This window comes from Brassica napus, chromosome C9 (assembly GCF_020379485.1).
Source record: "Brassica napus cultivar Da-Ae chromosome C9, Da-Ae, whole genome shotgun sequence".
NCBI classification, from domain to species: Eukaryota; Viridiplantae; Streptophyta; class Magnoliopsida; order Brassicales; family Brassicaceae; genus Brassica; species Brassica napus.
In genome coordinates, this window is record NC_063452.1 from 17,058,538 (window position 1) to 17,078,281 (window position 19,744).

Consider the following 19,744-nt stretch of genomic DNA (forward strand, 5'->3'; position numbering starts at 1 on the left):
TTGACGGCAAAACAATAAAAGAAGCTAATTAAAACTTAATGAAAGATAGATATGGGAAATGAGAGAAGAGACTTGTAACCATAGGTCATTAGCTTAACTGGAAAGGATTCTTGGACAATGTGTCAGAGGTCCTAGGTTAGAGTGGCCAATGGGACAACATGATGTGTTTTCGGGCCTAGGAGAATTACGGGCTTCGACCCGAACCTCTTGGTATTGAAAAAAAAGAGAGAAGAAACTCGTAAAGAAGCTTCACTTGTCGAAAAACACAATGAAATCAGATTCAAGACCGATGTTGAAAGACCCAACATATGGGTTTTGAGTGCGGTTGGTAAGTGTCTCATGTTTGCACATGTTAATTTCTCTGGATATGGAAGATGAGTTTTGTTGGTTGACTGATAGGAAAAAGATTATTGTAGACACTAAATTAGGTAAAAATGTATTGTCGGATCAAGAAAGGCCAGATGAATTAAATTTTTTGAAGTTTATTGGAAATGTGTGGTGTAGTACTACTTTGGAAAGGTAAATGCCAACTCACAAGAGAAATAAGTTTTAACCATATTTTATGCTGAGTATAACACATGTTTGGATGTTATTAGTATTAGCAATATGTTCTACATTATCTAATCAATAGTTGTTAAAAAACATTTACTAAATGCTAATTCTTTTCAAATGCCCTCTGATCAATTCTTTCATATGAAGCTTTTTGAAGAGTATTTGAATTTATAATTTATAAAATTAAAGAAAATATATAATTTATTTATTTATTTTATTTAATAATATCGTAAAATTATTTTTATATCCAGAAAATAAAAATTTAATCTCTTAAATAAATTTACAATAAAAATAATTTTTAAAAATAATATTTCACAATTAATATATTTTGAAAATAATATTTTCGATATAAAATATATATATTATATATATTAGAAATATATTCGTTAAAAAATATATATATTATATACTAACTTTTATAAATAGCATATTCATATTATACCTATCATTCTATTAAACAGTTTGGATACTTTCAATCAAGGCGTAAGCGAGGTGAGCATAGAGAGAATTCCTTGTATCCAATAAGGGGTGGAAGTGCTTTCTAATAGAGAAAGTGGTTATTTGTGTTATGATTTTCATAGGAAGTGCCTTTCCATATAAATTTCTCTGCAAACTAAGGGATAAAAATATCTATTGAACATACTCTTTTAAAAGGACGTTCGAGTAGAGAGTGCGAATTACAGAAAATCATTCGTTTTGCCCAAAAGGTATATGTATAGAATGAAATAGCAAAAAAAAAAAAGGAAGCTGGTTTTTGTTTTAACCAAATCCGAATCCTTCACTTGCTTCATGGATTGCAAGCAGCAGCCTCTCCTGCAGATGTTCCTTAGACGGGTACTCTGGCAGATCTAACTGATTGAAACTGCAAACAAAACAGTTTTGCATATATATTAATATTTGTGGTCATCCATCAGAGAATAGTTTCACTGGAGGATTGAGATTTTTTTTTACCAGGTATGAGCAGACGGCAAGTGATTAGCGCTTCCATATGCCTTGTGGATCTGAAACTTCTGTGCCCCTGAAATTCCTTGAAGGGAACTAAATCCTTCCAGAGGTACCTTGTGTTGTTGAGTTCAAAACGTCAGTTTCCCACTTTGTAAAAAAAAAAAAATCTAATGAAACAAACCAAACATGTTTTATTTACCTTAGAGGTTCCAGTCACAAACTGCAATAGACGGGCTTTGTCTTCTTTGCTCAATCCCTGAACAACCTCCCAGAACCACTGGATAACAGGGGATCCAGGACTATACCCAGAATATTCAGTATTCACCCTCAGGTTATCCACTGATACATAATAACCCAACAAAAAAAAGGTCAGAGGCTATAAAATTCTTAGCACAGGAGGATTATGATATATATAACTACTACTTACAGTCGATATCAGGAAGACCACTTATTAATAACTCCAGTTCCTTGTCGTTAAAAATCGATATTAGATCTTTAAGGATAAGTTCACTAAACCCTTCCAGGAATGCATTTATCTGAGGACGAATGGCTGTGGTTAATCGATGCTCGGCGATTAGGTCTACATATTCATGCTTATTCTCCTCAGTAACTTTAATGTTCCGCCCTCCAGGGATCAGTTCATGGTCGGTCACCTGCAATTGTTTTTTTTTAATGTTCGTTCAAACAAATTTCATTTCAAAGACACAGTTAAAAAAGGCTGAACAAGTTATAGTTGTTACCTCCGTTTTTTCATACAGTATTAGCTTTTCCTCATCAGCATCAACGCTAAAAGTGAGATCTAGGACATCGCTAATATCATTCTGCATTTTAGAAAAAACAACAGATGAGTAACAAATGCTTTGGACCAAAGAAACAAACAAACAAAGGTGTATCTACAGTATATATATACCTCCAGCATCCATTTCAGGGCTTTATAGTAATCGGGATCTATAGCTTCAATATCATGGTACGTGACCTTAACTCCCAAGATATGCTTGTAAAAAGAGCGAGTGAAATGGACGTCAAGTAGTTGACCATCAAACAGAGCTTTTCCAACCTGTGCAGGCGGGATAGATAGAATTTAGGAAGGAATTAACGCAGCTACTTACTTAGGTAAAAAGAAAAAAAAGAAAAAGGAGCTTACCACCCGGCCAACGAATTTGAAGTAGGAGAGGTGCTCTGTCTGGTAAACAGAGTTTGGATTCGGTTGGAAAGTCGAGTCATTGCCAACGGTTGTGAACAGAAGAGCTCCTTTGTCAAAAATAACCCTTGACAACAGCTGATACCATTCCCTGGTAAGCCCACCAGCATCAATACCTTCTTCTCCTTGGAAGTGAACAGTCAATCTACCTTTCAGTTCTTGTGTTGACCTCATTCGCAATTGGTTGTATGAATCTTCAAGAATGTAGGCTCTTCTCACTGAGATTCTCAAAGGGCTATGGTGATGGTCATGCTGGTGTTTTATCTTTGATCTGAAGTATGCACGTTTGTTATCAAATTCAATAAAACGTGGAACCTTGAGCATTAGCGAAAAGGACTTCTCAAGCAGGGCAGGATTTTGTCGGATGAAAGCATTAAGAAGTTTCCTGTGCCTTTCAGAAAACTTGATAAAAGAACCGTATTTCTCATCCACCTTGGAGCTGCTGCTTGGTCCTGGACCCTTGGGCTGCTCCTCAGCATCAGAAGAAGCCATGGGAACCGAGATATCACAAGACTGTGATGATGGATGCAATTTCTCACAGGTAACAAAAAACGACTCTACATAAGGCAACATGTTTTGGGCACCAGCAGGAAGTGACTGGCTTACTCCAGCTCCCCTTGTTGTTGCTGAACTCATCGAGGTTGTTGGAGACGTCGTAGTAACAGAAGCAGAATCAGAATGCCCCTCAATTTTGCATATGCAATTGCTCAACTCCAGCCACAGAGGTTCCAAAGCTAAATTGATGTTCGATAGCTGAGAAAACACAGCAACATGCTCTTCGGAATTCTTCTCTTTTGTGATTAACAACGAATCAACGAGGGAGCTTAATGCCTGCAAAACCCTCAACACTCCTGATCCATCTGATGACGTGGTACTTAGAAGCGTTTTTACGGCTTCACCGAACATGTGAAGTTCACTGATCGCTGATCTTGTCAGGCTCTGTATTGCGTTTGCAAGCTCTGTGATAAACAAATGACAATGGCTTGGAGCAATGGCCACAAGTTTTTTCAGCACCTCCGCTACAAGGGTGTATGCATTATCTGACAAACTGAATCAACAGCACAACAGTTAGTAAGGCTACTAGTAGAACTTACAGAATTTAAGCATTAACTGACAGACAGAAAGTAGGAGGTGTTCACATATAAGCATCTGACATACCCTTCACGTGCAAGTAATGAACAAAGCAGACACAGCTCTGACTGGGGAAGATTAAGCAACACAGTATGAACATCACATTCACTCTCTGCTCTGTTGGACGAACTTCCAGATGAGACAATTGGCTTGGTCACTGTACCAGCAGGTACAGTGCCAGATACCATATCGTGGTTTTCTGAATTGTTTTCAACTTCTAATGCTTGATGCGTTGATTGCTGCTCGCTGGCAGACCCATCTGATCCATCAGCTGACTCAGACTTTCGTTCAGCGTTGTCAATGATGACCTCCAGTAAGTTCAGCAGCTGGAACAAATGATGAGAAAATACATACAAACCAGAGTTAATTTTCATAAGAGTAAACAAAGCCAAACCATAGCACCGAATGAAAAGGAGTACCTGTTCAAGATGAGCCACACTTCTCAAATAAAGGGGCTGATTCAGGAGGCTTAGAAGCAACGCAAAGGCTACAGATTCGGGTTCCTGCTGCGTTCTGCTCATGTGATCATCACTTACTACAACAGCTTTTCCACGTGCCTTGTCTGAGGGTACTGAACCTTGAAGGGAAGGCAGGGAAAGCCTGGATTGAAGCAGAATCTTTGCTACGTATATATGATTTCGTGCCAAATATGTCAAAGTCTCAAGGACACGCCGAGACACTAGAGGAGGAACCCCTGCAAATAGAATTACAACTATTACCTACAGAACTTGGTTATTATAAACACATCCCCAGTCAGAATCCAATGTATTAATAGATGCATACCATCAAAGTGCTGAGGACGTGAATATGTTACATTGCTTTGACAAGCATAAAGACGATAAGGTGGTTCGGAAACACTCGAGTAGTTAACAGGCTTCCTTGTGTCGAGCATCAGCATATCCATGAATGTATTAACCAAGGAAAACCTTGTTTCGCCATGAGAACATAAATTCAGCAAAAGCCTCTGCAGAGGACCCTTGTAAAGAGGCTGCAGACCAAAGATATATAAATGAATTGTCCAAGTGATGTCAGTTAAATATCTAAGTAATGCATTAGGTAACTACCTGAACTATCCGAAGAACACGAATCATTGCTTGGAGTGCCTCAGTGTTAACTAGGGGAGCTCCAGCGGCCTCTATAACCTTTGCAGCAGACCTACGAGAAGCAATCCCCTCATTTCCAGATATGACACCTTCACCTCGCCTGGATGCCTCCCCTCTACGATGTCTTGGATGCATACCAAAAAGTGCACGGTTATGGTATCGATGAGCAAACCTTTCACGCAACATGTTTGCTTCCGCAACCAGTGCAGGTGTTAAATTTGCAAGAACGGCATCATCTGACGTCAGCAACACCTGATAACAAAAGTAATATTAGATGAATAAACTTCAACTCAACTCATGGTCATGCCGTTAAAAGGCAACAACTCAATACCTCTTCTCGCAACTCCGAAGGAAACGTTGCAATTATTGAAACGGTGTCCATCTCGACAGGCTGACCTTCAAGTTCATGAGACTGATGAACCCGTTGTGCTTGTTGCTGTGCCAGAACTTCAGCTCGGATATCAGCAGGAAGTGCAGCAAGAAACTCCGGATCAATATCTCCAGAATTCTGCTGTTCATTGCTAGAAGGTTCTGGCGCTTGACCTTGCTGAGCTGAAAGGACTTCAGCTCGCAGTCCCTCAGGTAGGGCATCTAAAAATGCAGGATCAATAGAACTAGAAGCAACATCCCTGTTAACTGGTTGCTCCTCTGGTGGATTATCCTGCTCGGCCTCGTGACCGGAGTTCTCAGGAACCTCAGTTACACTATAAAGAGAAGCTTCTCGCCCAGTTGAAGATGGCACAAGTGACAAATTTGCTCTTCTTGAGCGTATAGCTGGCTGTACATCATGCCTTTCTCCACCATCATCATGTCCATCAGCACTTCCAATCTCAACATCCAAACTCCTAAGGCTTTCACCCAAGGTTGCCCCACTCCCACCGCTTTCTTGACTCACCGCTTCAACATCCCGAACAGTTGAATCATTTGGATCATATTGCATTTCGACTGACTGAGACCGCGAGCTTGAGACAGAATCAGTAGCAGGGGCTCGTGTATCCGGGGTAGCAGATGCAACTGGCGAAACGATAGAGGGAGCAGACACATTGGCACCTCCATTATCAGTGGCGTTTTCATCTGGAATTTCAGGTCTGACAGTTGCCTCCTGTGGCTGCCCACTCTCGGCCTGTGACTGGGGTTCCAAAGGTGATGGATTCTGATCATCAGAAGGATTATCAGAGCCGGGACGTCTCAACTGAGATACCAGCAAATCTTCAAGGCCTTGTGGTACGGTAGAAGCGCCAGATCCAACAATTTGCTGGCTGTCATCAGCCCATAAATTCAAACGATGCCCCTGCCGGCCATTCCTCAAAGATCGGAATATAGCATCCAGCCGTGACGAAGAACTACCGTTGGAATCCCTACCTCCAACAGTATGATCATGTGTGCTTTCTACAAAGAGAAGAAAACGGTCGATTAACAAATTATTCCTTTAGGAAGATCAACACAAACAAAATGTAATCTGGTAGCAAACCCAAATAAAACATAACATAAAGGGAAATGAACACAAGTAAAAACAAAAGAGTACCTGTTTGACTTTGCGACGCTGGAAGTGATGGAGATCCCGATAAAAGAGGATGCTGTGAAGGAGTAGCACCATCCCCAGTTCTGCCAAGAAGGCTGTAAATAGAAGTTGTTCGTCCTTGACGTCTCGAGCCAAACACTTCAACAGGCATTACATGAAGTGTTTCATCGGAAAATCTATGATCTCTAAGAACCTCCAAATGATCAAGAACGTTTAGCCCATTGAATCCATCCTCAAACCTGAGAATTACCCGATCTTCATCATCTTCGTCCTCTTCATCCTCTTCAACCAGTATTTCCTCTTCAAATTCATCATCCTCAAGCTCATGATCATCTTGATCTGTGTCATGATGAGGCAGGTGATGTACATCTTCTTCTTCTTCCAAGTCATTGTCCTCCTCGTCTTCTTCTTCATTATCGTTTTCATCCTCATCTATTTCGTCACCCTCATCACCAGACATCTCTTCGTCTTCCTCTTCATCAAGATTTTCCTGCACGTGGGTATGCATCTCAAACTCTATACCCATCGACCCAATCCCGTTTTCCAACCCCCTAGCATCCTCAGCTGCTTCTTGCATATAATCATCCCCACCTGCGGCAAATCCTTCATCCAAGTCTTGATCATGCTCCATGTCATCTGTCACATCTTCTGAACCAACAAAAGTGTGGGAACCGCCAAAATTCTCCGCATGATCAGCTGTCATGGAATCATGATTCGACCGCAGCATAATTTCCCCTGCTTCAGACGCATCAGCAGTAGTATCTCCTCTTCCTGATTGAATTTGATCAGATGACTTGTTCGCATTTTCATTCTTCGAGTTCGAATCAGCAGAATGGGCATGCTCCTTAGTCACCAACTCCAAAACTTTTATGATTCCTGTTACAGTTTTGGGAGATTCTACGTTGTCCAAGTCCAACACTTCAAGAGTACGAGTAAGAGACTTAACCAATCCAACATCAACAAAAGTATTCGAAGCTTCTGAAGATATATGTGATCCAGTAGGTGACCGAGCAGAGAGCATATCACTCAACAAATCTATCAAAATGTGTATTTCATTAGCTGGAGGTCTAAGCCCATTGGAGGTACCTATGAAGTCATTGAAGATACTGCTAATGTCAGAAAATATCCTCTTCCTTGCTTCAGCTGATCTAACAGATGCACCCACTAAAAACTGATTAGCCCTACTTGCCAGCTTTTGCCGCCAATCACTCTCAGATTTCTTTTCCTTCTTCACCCGTGAGTATGGAATAAACTTGTGAAGAATATGATGAAATATTCCACCAACTTGACCATGAAATATTCCACCAACTTGACCACCCTTCTGTTGAGGACCTCTAAGACTGTTAAGTTCAGCATCTCTTCGAAGTATTATATGGATTGACGAAGAATACATGAACAGTATCTCACTCAAAAGCTTCAGAATGAAAACAATTTTAGCCAATGAAGCTGACATGTCCTGTGAAATAGCTTTCTTTTCTTCAGGTGTGGTAGCAACCGCTTTGCCTTTTCCCTTAGTAGAGGCGTGATCAATATCCATGTCTGCTGAAGTAGAATCACCTTCAACCATGTCATCTTTTGGAGGAGGAACGAAATTACAGAGAGAATCCAGAAGCAGCTCAACAACACCAATGAACGACTGAGGAGGTTTCCGGTAAACTTTAGCCTTGGTGCTCCCAGGGGGAGTGGTAGTTGCAACTTCATTAGAAGTCTGAGATTTCTCTTTGTCAGCTCTGTCCTTATCCTTATCCTTATCCTTCTCTTTGTCTTTTGATTTCTCTTTTTCTTTGACTAACACGATGTAAGGTCTTTCACCAACCATCTCTACTTGACATATAGAACGAGCGGCCTGGATAAAAGTGACTGGATCCCGAGCAATTACAGAATTCACATGCAACAAAAAATTGCGTGGAGAGATTCTCTGATTTGAGTGCCTGTTGGAAAGTGTTGCAAGTGCATGTTTTATCTCAGATTCCATGGCTTGCTGAAGCGTTTGGGGGTCTTCAAGAATATGACGGATGATACTAGCAGCAACTGAGTCAAACCCTGGAAAAAGACTATTACTCGGCAGAGAAAGCAGTCCTTGCACACCTCCAAAATCAAGAAAGCAGACAGCAACAGAATGCTTCCTTGTCAATGTAGAACACAGTTGTAAAACAGCATGCATAGTTTCAGAAGGAAGCTGATTCCGGATACATGTACAAGCAATCTCAATCAACTTCTTCTGATCGTCAGCATCAACAAGCTGTGGAGAGCCAAAAACAGATTGCAGCTTGTCTTGTTTGCTCTCATCAATGGCCAGAGATGTCTCACCTTTTTGCAACTCCTCTATAAGCTCAGTATTTAATTTATGGTCCACTTGTAGCAGCCTATCAATGGCAAGAAACCCTGTCGTCACCCACTTTGGAACATTAAACTTTTCCTTATCAATACTACCAGAATCCCACTTTGAGAGTACATCGCACACAAGTCTTACAATACCCGCCTTCAGCGCAACTTCACGGGAACCTGCGTCTTCATGTAGAATCAAAGCAAGAACATGCAACAGAGCAGAGAGCAGATTGTTCTTTGTGTCATCGAAGACAGGACAACAATCCTTAATCCGGCTAAGAAGGCAAGATATAACACCAGATCGGTGTTCTCCATTGTTTTCTGAGCATATCAATACAAGCAAGTCTCTAACGGGAAAAGCAAGGGGCTCTTTCATCTGCAGAAGCTTCGTACATGTTGTTATAAGCTCTTCAACTGGTGGCAGCGAGACTATTTCTGCTTCAATCTGTTCTCGAGTTTCATCTACAACATTCTCCTTTGTATCTGATTCAGAATTTCCAAGGGACATTGCAAGAGCACGAGAAAGCTCATCGTCCTCTTGGATTTCTTCTGGGTGGGAAAACAGCCATTCCATGGCTAACTCAACACTGTTCGATCCAACCTGTCTCAATGCTTCCTCGGCTCTGGATCTAGAGAACCCCATCTCCACAATTGTTGAAATGGTTGTTTCACTGGGAGGTGGACCTGTTACACGAGCGCTACCACTGCCACCTAAGCTTTTCAGTTCAACTCCAGAATACACATGTTTGATGATGGAAATGAGGGCAGTGACGAAATCATAACTACATTCCGTAAATAGTGGATGAGTCCACACCGGAAGTACAGCTTTCAACACAATGGACTGCAGGATCTTCACAAATGTCTCAGCATCTTGTGGAAATGGAATATTCCCATTTTCTACTGGTTGAACGAGCAAGTGTTTTGTGGATGGTGATAAGATGAACGATGACGTAACCAAATGGTCCATGAGCTTCCCGTAGCCAGCCAGCGGACCATATATCCACGCGTGATCTGTGTCTTCCTTTTCATCCTGCTTTCCTCTAACATCATCAGTCTCCATCGGAGATGAGTAGCTCCTATTAATTGAAAATAAAAGCTGGCTAGTAGCATCAAATGTTGTCAAAACAGTCTGAATCACCCCCCGGCCATAAAAGCAATTTACCAGAACAGGATTACACGAATCAGGCCTGTCAAGAAGGACAGCATCGATGAAGTCAACAACCTTGCCAAGGTAGAGACATTTAGTTGACCTTGATGCCTCGGCTGCAATCTCATGGCCTTCAAAATTCAAGTGATCCAGGGATATTGAAGCAAAACTTGAGGCAACTAACTTAGATGACGGAGATACATTTACTGTATCTTCTCTCCGACGAGATTGGAGCAGCATTGCCTTCCCTAACTCTTGGAATATGTATGTGATGTGGAAGGACAATGACTTCACCATGTCACAGCATGATGTATAATAGGATCCATCTCTTTCAAGCTCTCTGTTACCAGAAGCGTCTGATGAGCTAGAGGGACCATCACTGATTGGTCGTGGTTGAAATCCAGTCGATGCACGTCCAAGATCACGGTAAAGATTTATTAAATCAAAGAATTGCGATTCTGCGCTCCATCCTGACGTTCTCCTCTGAAATAATGGATCCAGAAACTGTCTAAAAGAACTGAACCTTTGTCCTTCCGTTCCATTTGAAGACGGCTCTGTTTGCTCTGACTCGGGAGAAGTATTTGGACTTTCCAGCGTTCCACTCTCGTAAACTGCTATATGCCATAGAATTTCACGGTGCAAATGGCCTATATTCTCCAGAACATCCTTGCTTCCATTTGCAAACTCCGAAAGCAATGCAGTCATCCAACGGTTATCCTTTGATGCAGCTAGAAACAGAAGAAACTCCACAAGGAAAAGAGAAGAAAAAATTCCACAGCTTGGAGAAAGTTTTCGATCAAGTAAGAATGTCCCCGAGAGATCTTGCAGTCCTTCTAAAGCTTTCTTCACCTGATCACGAAGAGAAGAGCAAAAGGCCCGAGCAAGAGAAGCAGAGTGATGCTGCGTAAAACCCTTAAAAACAATGGTGCTGTGCAAGGCAATAGACACCCCTTCAGAAGACTGAGCAATGCTAGGTCGCAAGAGAAGCTTAAGTAACGCCTCAATGCCAGACTTCTCCACAAAGAGACGAGAAGTCTCAGCATTCTCCATTGTTCTGTGGAGCAGAATTATCAGATGAAAGATGCAGAGTTGAACAAACTGCTCATGACTGACGCCATTTATGTTCTTCACATCTGAATCCATTTCCATTGCAGTACTTACAGAGGATGATGAAGAACCACTCTCTCCAAAGCATGCAATTCTATCCACAATTTCAATGATTATTTCAACACCGGTGGCTCTTAGAGATGAGACATGACGCAAAAGCTCTTCCACGGCATTTGTAAACGGAACGATGGCCTCATTCATAGCTAGAACATACTTCTTGGAAGTAAAGACATCAACAAGGAAGCGCAGTGCCGAAGTTTCTTTTACTGTCTCCAAACCTTTGCTATTAAGAGATATTGCACCCAGGCCATTTGGAATGCATGCAATAGCCTTGGAAGAAGGAAGTACTCCTGATACAACTGAAGACAGAAATGCTTCAGGGAGGCCCATTTCAAACAGGGAAGTAAGAGATGTGGGGTCTTTGTGGATTAAATCACTCATAACCGTCACAGCTGAGTAATAGATATCGCCACCAAATTTATCTGCATTCCTGTATATCAAAGACAAAGTGGCAGGCAACGTGCTCTCCTGAGAACTTTGAGACCTATTCGCATTTCCAGGAGTATACGTAGAAGAACCAAGAGACTTCAAAAGAACCTTGATGAGTCTCTTTCGAGAGAGCAACTGATCACCATTTAGTTCTAAAGATTCACCAACCACCATATCACTGTTGTTCTCTCCAGTCAACTTAAGAATGTGATGAACCTCTAACTCTAACCTCTGAGACAAAAGTTCTACTCCCCCAAGATCCCGGAGTAGAGGAACTGCAGAACTGCTATAATCCATGAGCTTCTGTAGTGCTTTAACGGCCAAATACACAAGATGCAGGTGACTCGGATCAGTATACTCCAAGAGAGGGAGAAATGTGGGAACCATGCCAGACCCCCTTATAGTGCTTCCAGATGACGATGATGAAACAATGTGAAGCAAATAAAACTGAAGTAGCGCCTCAACAAAAGCAATAGATGATGGATCACTAGAAATCTTCAGAGAGAGAACGGCTTTCTGAAGCACATTAAGCAGAATCATTCTGTTGCCTACGGCGAAACTGATGCTAGATCTGCTTAGAATCCTGGCTCGATCATGAGAGGCGGAGTATACAGCCAATTGAGCGCCCAATGCAAGCATGGCAAGAGTTCTAATGGTTCCGGGGATTGGTTCTTCAGATCTGACAATTCTTATTAATTCATTTGTATACTCAGGTTCGTTTGCAAAAAAGGATGCAAGTTCTTCTTGGGCATCACTTGACTGAACAAGTACAATAAACGCAAGTAGGCAGATCCTGCTATAACTCCGGCATATTCTGGAAGAACGAAAAGCATGAGCATACCTGACACGGGTCAGTAGAGAGAACCTGAGCTCCGGGGGAACATTGTAATGCTCTATACACTCCTTCATTAACACAAGATCATCCTCTTTCCGCAAGTGCAAATCAGGAATCTGTATCACCCTTGAAGAAGAAGAAGAAGAAGAAGTAGCACTACTACTACCATCATCTATTCTCTGGGCACTGTGTCCACGCAACTCAAAATAAACAGTAGAACCAATCCGAAAATCAGCTTCCTTGTGATTATTTTCCAAGTCGGAAGGAAAGATGCTCAGACCTTCTTCCTGGTTTCTCTCGTTAGCGACAACGCAGGAATACAAACCCAGACCCTCCTCTTTGCTACCCCAGCCCTGGGCAATAGAGAGAAGGAAGCTGTTTACGGAACCACATCCAATCAACTTTCCGCTCCTGTGGAGCTTAGATGAGCTGATTTTCACAAGCGCAGAAAGGGTTTCCAGGGCAGCAATGAGAACCTCTGGATCTGTGGAGGCAAGTAGGAGCTTAAAGTGCTGCAAAAAAACAAACAATGTAGGAAAGAGTTACTAATAAAGTTAAACGAGCTTTAAGATAGATATGGGAAACAGATGAGGCATACCTCTAAACCATCAAAGGAACTTTTGTTGGGACAATTTTCGAGAATGATCTGCATCACACGGAGAATTTGAAGAACAGAGTACTTGGGAAAGGGATCCGCATCTTCCAAAATGTGATCAGACAAGAGAAGGTCATTCCTAGTTGATATAAACGTCTTGAAGTACTTGTCAAAATGTAGAAAAAGAGGTCTCCAGTGATGGAAGTTGCCCTGGAATAACAATAATCAATCAATCAACAAAAAAGGATAATATGAGAAAGGCTTCTATGTATTATTATTATGGTTACCTTACTGTACTCCCAGCGAAAGCCAGAGAGAGGTATCGCAATATCAGAGAGTGGACTCTGGATTACTTTCTCAATAAACGATTTGATCTCCGGAGGCTACAACACATGACAATAATAAACCCTAATTAAGGCTAAAGCTTGTGACAGGATTTCAAAATCAAATTAAAAAGCCCTAATTGAATTCAATCAATATCAATTAAAAAAAACCCTAAAAATCGAATTTGAGACAACTCACAGGCTCAGCGTCGAGCCTAATAGAGGGGCCGATGGACCCTTCGCCGGAAAGAAGCTGCCGCAACCGTGACGGCATACTTGCGGATCTGCCAGTCGCCATCTACAAATAAAGGTTTGAGAGTGATCAATCTCAGAATCGTAACAGATCAGAGAACCAAAATACGAATCTGAGACAGTATGTATGTAGAGATACCTAGAAAGAGACGACGAAGAACGCAGTAGAAGGAGAGAAGAAAACCCCAGAAAAGAAAAGAGAGAGGGATACAGAGAGAGAGACACCGTCTAGGCTTAACTTAATATATTAAACAGTTTGGGCTTAATGTAATGTACTTGTATACATTTTGAGAGATCCCGCAATGAGTTTGTTCTGTCAATGTGGTTATGTGACTTTACTGGTTATCGTAGGCCAGGGTTCGAGCTCTGCTCCCACATTGGGTTTTTTTTTTTTTATTGAAGTCGTACAGTTTTTTAAAAAGCTTTTACAAAATAAAGGGAACATAATATGAACCAGAAACAATCAGATCAAGCTCTAATTGATAATGAGTTCGCGGCATAACAACTCTAACCACGTCCACCACGGTTCCCACGTCCTCTGTTTCCCCGTCCGCGACTTGTTGATGGTTTAACTGGCCTTTCTCGAAGGATTCTTTTGCCTGGAGGTGTCATGAGATCCATCGAATCCGGATCTTCTTCCAAATCTGATGAATCTTCTTCTTCCTCCGCACTGAACAATAAAGCAAATTTGTTAGAGCCAAAGTCAGGCTCAGCTGTTCTACTACCATCCCTTTGGACCGTAGAAATTGTGTTGGCAATAGGAGTGGTGACTGATGATAACTTTTGAGCAGACTCCAAGATCGGAGACTCCATAGGGTCGTTGATGCAAATAACTGTTGGAGACATACACATGTTCTCAAGTATCGAGATTGTCGTGAGTGAATGAAGATCATCCTCGTTTGGATTAACTAGATCAGCGGGGAGAGTGTTAGAAAGAGATATCTCCATGCCTGAAAGAATAGAAGACTCAATAGGATCAGAATTGTTATCAACTGAAGCTGATGGGGTATGGACATCCTCAATGTTAGAAGCAGTGACATGTACTAGAGCTAGTGATTATTTTGCAAGAGACTGATCAGAAATAGGAGCAAAAGACTTTTTTTCAAATCCATTCTTCACCTCACCATTGTCAGATTGCAGACAACGCTTCACTTTGTGTCCTAACTGTCCGCATCTACTACAATTAGTGGATAACCAAGCATATTCTACACCATAAAAATAAAACATGTTGTATCAGTTGCAGCGATCCTCGCCGGGAAAGCTTTACTCAACTCAACTTCAACTAGATTTTTTGCTTCTCCCATGTGAATGGGATCCAAACGGGGTTTGTGAGTCGCCATTGGAGCTCCCAATCCAGTTCCTGGAATTGAGTAAATAATGTTGGGTATCTTCTTTAAAGTCGCCCATATAGGAATAGTTTTGATCTTAGGGATAGCCAAAGTTGCTTCAGGAGTCCATGGAGCAACAACCATTAAACAGTCATCAATATGCCACATACCCCTCTGAAGTACCCAAGTCCTAGAGGCTTCATCCGGAATGTGAAACAAATAATTCGATTCACCCAACTTCCTAATGGTAATTCTGCAGTTTCTACCCCATAACTTGTTGAAAACCGCATAAATTAAACCACCAGGAGGAGGAGAGCATCTATAGAATTGCCCTAAGATGTATTCTTTCTGGTTTTGTAGACCTTGGAGCAGAACATGTGAAGGAATGGTTACCTTTGGCATGCCGTCTTCTAGATATTCTGGTTTTGTTGCTCTATACAGATTACGCGATGCCGGATTCATTTTTGCAGCCCAAGGAAACCGAAGATCGTCCTCCTTTCTGTCTAACGGTTTTGGGAGTCCATGAGTTACAAACTTATTAGACATAGTCGCAGGAACCTTTCTTCCCATCCTTCCAGAATTCTGACTCGGCAAAGACGGCCAGTGATCCCGAGCAACTTCTTCTCCATTTGATTCAAGAGACGAGTTCATCAATGACGAAGGATTGATGAATTTGAGCGGTTGAGCTCATGCCCCAAGCCGTGAAGAAGGAGAAATTGAAGATGTATCAGTATCCATTACTTTCTTCAAATCTGAATCTTTAGAACCTTCAACAGTTTCAGAGTCGACTGAAGGAGGAGTAAGAGCAGCTTCAACCAAAATGCTATCACCAGGAGGCTCCACCAGTGGTTTCGTAACGTGGAAATTTGAAGAATTCAAGATCGAGGAGGCCATGGCAGAGAGAGGTGGAGAAGATGAGCCTGTAAAATGGACTCACCGTTGTGTATAACGGAAGAGTAGCCGGCGACGTATCCGATCGGATTCGCCGAAGTTCGCCGTAAATAATTAGGTTTGTCTCGACAGAGATTTTTTGGGGGCGCGTATAGCATACTCGCGTCAAGATTTCTCTACTCCCATATTGGTTTTTAATTATTATCATTTTTATCCCAGAAACACCACAAATCAAGGGGAATTTTAACATAAATAAGTGTCATGTTCATTTTGAATCTATTTCAGTTTAGAGTTTTCACCTATCCAAAGCAAAATCTATATAAATTTCGGTACTATTTTTAAAAATATTTTATGAAAATGTGAATAATATGCTAGAAAGTTGAGTGCATCCCATTAAATATATATTTTTGGACAGTTGATTCTGCATCATCATCAATATTTGATGTAGAGCTTTTAGTTGTACTAATTGGATTTCATGTTACCTATCTAATCTAAAGTTTTGTATATTGAATAAGTGTTTTTTTTCAATCGTTTAAATTAGTGATTTTAATTAGAAAAACTTAAAAAAAAAAATTTACAATTGCTTGCGAAGAAATACATGTATTACAAAATATCTTGTATACAGTTATATTTTTTTATTGATAATACATGTATTTTGCATTAGTAGTTTTGTGCTTAAGTGAAAATTTGGGGTTAACCGACCAAAAAAAAAATAGTGTGAAATTCAGAAGATACAAGTATTAATATATTAATTTTGTAAATATATAATATTATTAAAGTAATCAAATTACTAAGAAAATATAACTACCATATTATTTTTATTTAATTTTAAAGATTATTTAAAATGTAGATAAATAGATATAAAAGAAATGAAAAAATATTTTTAAAAAAAATCTATGCAATTTTTTGAATGAGAAGACACATCCTTAAATATTTTGACATTCTTTTCAAAGTAATAAAACTTTCCTGAGTTTATATGTTTTTTTCCAAGATCCTTAATGAACTTTTAAAAATGAATCTCTCCCTTTCCTAATTTATTTTGTGATTGTTGTGCATTTTATTTTAGTTGTGGTTAGTTGGTTGCAATAGATAACACAAAATTTTAAAATGGCTCATCGCCAAGTCCTACAATCACCAAATGCTATAATCACCAGATGCTACAATTATCAACAATTACACTGGTTCATTGCCAAATATTGCAGTGGTCTATACCAAAATTTAAAATTACCAACAAATGTAATGTTTCATTTAGTTAGTTGCAGTTGTTCATTTAGATAATTGCAATAATTCATTTAAATGGTTTCAAAGAATGGCTTAAATCTCCAACAATCATTATCATTTATGTGTAATTAGATATTAAATTAATAAATAGTACATATATCAAATTTATACATAAATTAAAATGTACATATATAAAAAAAAATATTTGTACATGGTTTAATTTTTCTTCATATTAATCTATTAATAAATAAAATTATCTAAATAAGACCTAAATCTTTTCTTAAAACCGAATAATGAAACCAGATCAGACAAAAATATCCACACCAAACCATGATATTACAAACCATTCAATATAATTGAAAGCCATATAGATAATTTTGTAAAATATATAAAATTATAATAATAATTAAATTACACAACAAACCGAATTATTAGAATATTTAATATATTTATCAATTTTTTAATATAATCTAAAAGTATGAAAATATAAGACATGAATCATGTGTCAAACATAATAAGAAATGTAGTTTTGCAAAAAAGAAAAAAATACTCCTACTTTTTATTTTTTTGTCAAACATACTTTAATTTTCATTTAGTAAAAGAAGATTGATAACACAAAAATTGTGTCTTTCTACTCTCATAATTATTAACTGTAAAAAGACACTTATTTTTAAAAAAATTGTGTCCTTCTACAATTCTTAAAATTGCGTATAGAATTTGGATAGACAATTTCAGTTTATGTTGAAAATACACAACTCTAAACATTAAATTAAATTGGGTTAATTGTCTAAAACCCTATCTACTAAACAAATCCACACTCATTCCCCCCCCCCCCCCCCTCAAACTATTGTACTCATCGAAAACCAACTTAAATTATTCGATTCTAAGTTTTTAACTAATTCCACATTTGAAAACATGAAATTGCGTTTAATTCTCCCAAATTTCGTTTGGTTACGATTACCCATAATCCAAAACCCGATCCGATATAAACGCAAAGCTAAATCAATTAAAAGTACAAATAAAATGGGGGTCAAAAAAATATTTGGGGATAATGTCTTAGGGTTCTTCAGTAGTGTGGCAGAGATTCCAAAAGTGAAAGATGAGAACATGAGAAATCACAGCTTCTATACCACTTTGATTGGAGAAGAGTACCAGTTTATCTTGTGAAAGGTTAAGGGGAAGTTCAAATGTGTACTTCAGTTTTAATATATTAGATATATGCATTACCTGATGTAGTTAAATTAATTTAAAAAATAGGAAATATATTCATAATGGCATTTGGGTGTAAATATTGTGAAAGATTAAGGGGAAGTTCAAATGTGTACTTCAGTTTTAATATATTAGATATGCATTACCTAATGATTATTGCATTTACTTCTTTATTTTTAGCTTGAAAATCATTTGTTAGCTTTGTATATGTCGTTCATCTTTCAAGTTTTTGTTAAAAATATTTTGTGCAAAATCTTGTGGTCATAGTTCAAGTTTGATTGTATCTTTTTGTCTTGTATGTGTTTTTATATTTTGAATGGATTGTAAACAATAAAACATGTCATGCATTCATTTCTGTCTTTTTATTTTTATTTCTTCAAAAACAACTCTTCCAAAATGTAAACAATGTAAATACAAAAATTGTTATATTTTCTAAAAGATGCTTGGAATTATTATTTTTTATTTGTTTTAAATTTTATTATCAATTATTATTTTGGAAAATCAAATAAGACTTTGATTCATAATTGTAGGGTTTTTAATTTTAGTTAGATAAACATATTTGTAAAATTATATAATTAACTTTTATAATTTTTTTAGGGGTTTTTGCAAATATGACTCAAAACTTGAAGTCAAACACAAAACTAACCCATGTTTTTTTTGGAACTTTGACTTGCCTCTTTCATCCCTAAAGTTAAGATTATTCACGAAAATACCATCACTTTTTTTTGCTTCAAAAATGCATATTTTACTCTATCACCCTCATCTTCCTCAAGTATTCACAATATTGTCATTGTCATCAATACACCAACCACCATGAACAACCCATTTGAAGCTCTTAATGCACCTAAAAATCGATTTACACTCTTTTTTTCTCAGTTATTATGAACTAAAAAAACATCTTTTTCACTTTTTCTCCATATTCATCCAAAAAAACCCAAAATTTTGATTCTAAATTTTTTATGGTTCATAGAGCCATTGAAGCTTACGATTCTTGGTGGGTCACTTTTGTTTGAGATTCTGGGTGCTTGGAGAAGACTTATGTGTGCAAAACAAGTTATCTCACTGGTTGAAACTATGAAATTGAGATTTTTTCCAGATCTTTTCGTCCAGACGACTTACAGGTAAGTCTTCTGGCTGTAGACGACTTACCTGGAAGTCGTCTGGTCAATGCAGATGTTAGTTTTGCAATTGACTTTTAATTTATTTTTTTTAGACGACTTACAGGTTAGTCGTCCACCTTTGTTTGATAAAAGAAAAATCGAGACGACTTACATGTAAGTCGTCTAGGGAAAACGGGTTAGTTTTGCATTTAACCGGAATGTGTCAGAAATTTTACTTTTCCTGGACGACTAACTTGGACGAGTTACAAGTTATTCGTCCAGTAGAAAATTAAAAAATTAATATTTTTTTTTCTAGACGACTTACATACAAGTCGTCTCAGATTAGTTTTGCAATTGAAATATTAAACAAAAAAGATTTTTTTTCTAGACGACTTACAAGGAAGTCGTCCGTCCGACGACTTACATGTAAGTCGTTCAGGATTTTATTCCAAGATTCTGGTCAGA

The 19,744-nt window shown here is 38.8% G+C and overlaps 2 protein-coding genes across 4 annotated transcripts; both read right to left on the reverse strand.

Moving 5' to 3' along the window:
* Positions 1–1,166: 1,166 nt before the first annotated feature.
* Positions 1,167–13,822, reverse strand: LOC106362870 (E3 ubiquitin-protein ligase UPL1-like). Its single transcript, XM_048770130.1, has 17 exons — positions 13,670–13,822; positions 13,478–13,576; positions 13,243–13,338; positions 12,959–13,165; positions 6,458–12,872; positions 5,264–6,321; positions 4,894–5,184; positions 4,613–4,817; positions 4,249–4,523; positions 3,857–4,155; positions 2,642–3,746; positions 2,408–2,554; positions 2,238–2,318; positions 1,925–2,150; positions 1,697–1,836; positions 1,504–1,610; positions 1,167–1,414 (listed from the first exon to the last, which is right to left on the reverse strand). Exons 2-17 carry the CDS (start codon positions 13,574–13,576, stop codon positions 1,312–1,314), a joined length of 10,854 nt encoding a protein of 3,617 aa, XP_048626087.1. The 5' UTR covers positions 13,670–13,822; the 3' UTR covers positions 1,167–1,311.
* Positions 13,823–13,892: 70 nt separating this feature from the next.
* On the reverse strand, positions 13,893–17,055 carry LOC106364294. Of its 3 annotated transcripts, none has more exons than XM_022692569.2 (2): positions 14,650–15,526; positions 13,893–14,480 (listed from the first exon to the last, which is right to left on the reverse strand). In XM_022692569.2, the coding sequence occupies exon 2, from the start codon at positions 14,476–14,478 to the stop codon at positions 14,038–14,040; it is 441 nt and encodes a 146-aa protein (XP_022548290.2). In that variant the 5' UTR covers positions 14,479–14,480; positions 14,650–15,526; the 3' UTR covers positions 13,893–14,037. The 3 variants fall into 2 exon arrangements, 2 of the variants coding, with proteins under 2 accessions (XP_022567858.2, XP_022548290.2); XM_022712137.2 differs by having other exon boundaries at positions 14,655–17,055.
* Positions 17,056–19,744: the final 2,689 nt, after the last annotated feature.

Excerpts from the sequence above, each read along its gene's own strand:
- LOC106364294 (XM_022712137.2), bottom strand. The coding sequence starts at position 14,757 with ATGTTTTATTTTTATGGTGTAGAATATGCTTGGTTATCCACTAATTGT. Across the intron at positions 14,481-14,654 it reads TTGTCTGCAATCTGACAATG|GCATGGAGATATCTCTTTCT; the intron begins GTGAGGTGAAGA and ends CTATTCTTTCAG.
- LOC106362870 (XM_048770130.1), bottom strand. The coding sequence starts at position 13,576 with ATGGCGACTGGCAGATCCGCAAGTATGCCGTCACGGTTGCGGCAGCTT. Across the intron at positions 13,339-13,477 it reads TTAGGCTCGACGCTGAGCCT|CCTCCGGAGATCAAATCGTT; the intron begins GTGAGTTGTCTC and ends CATGTGTTGTAG. Across the intron at positions 1,837-1,924 it reads TGGTCTTCCTGATATCGACT|TGGATAACCTGAGGGTGAAT; the intron begins GTAAGTAGTAGT and ends ATTATGTATCAG.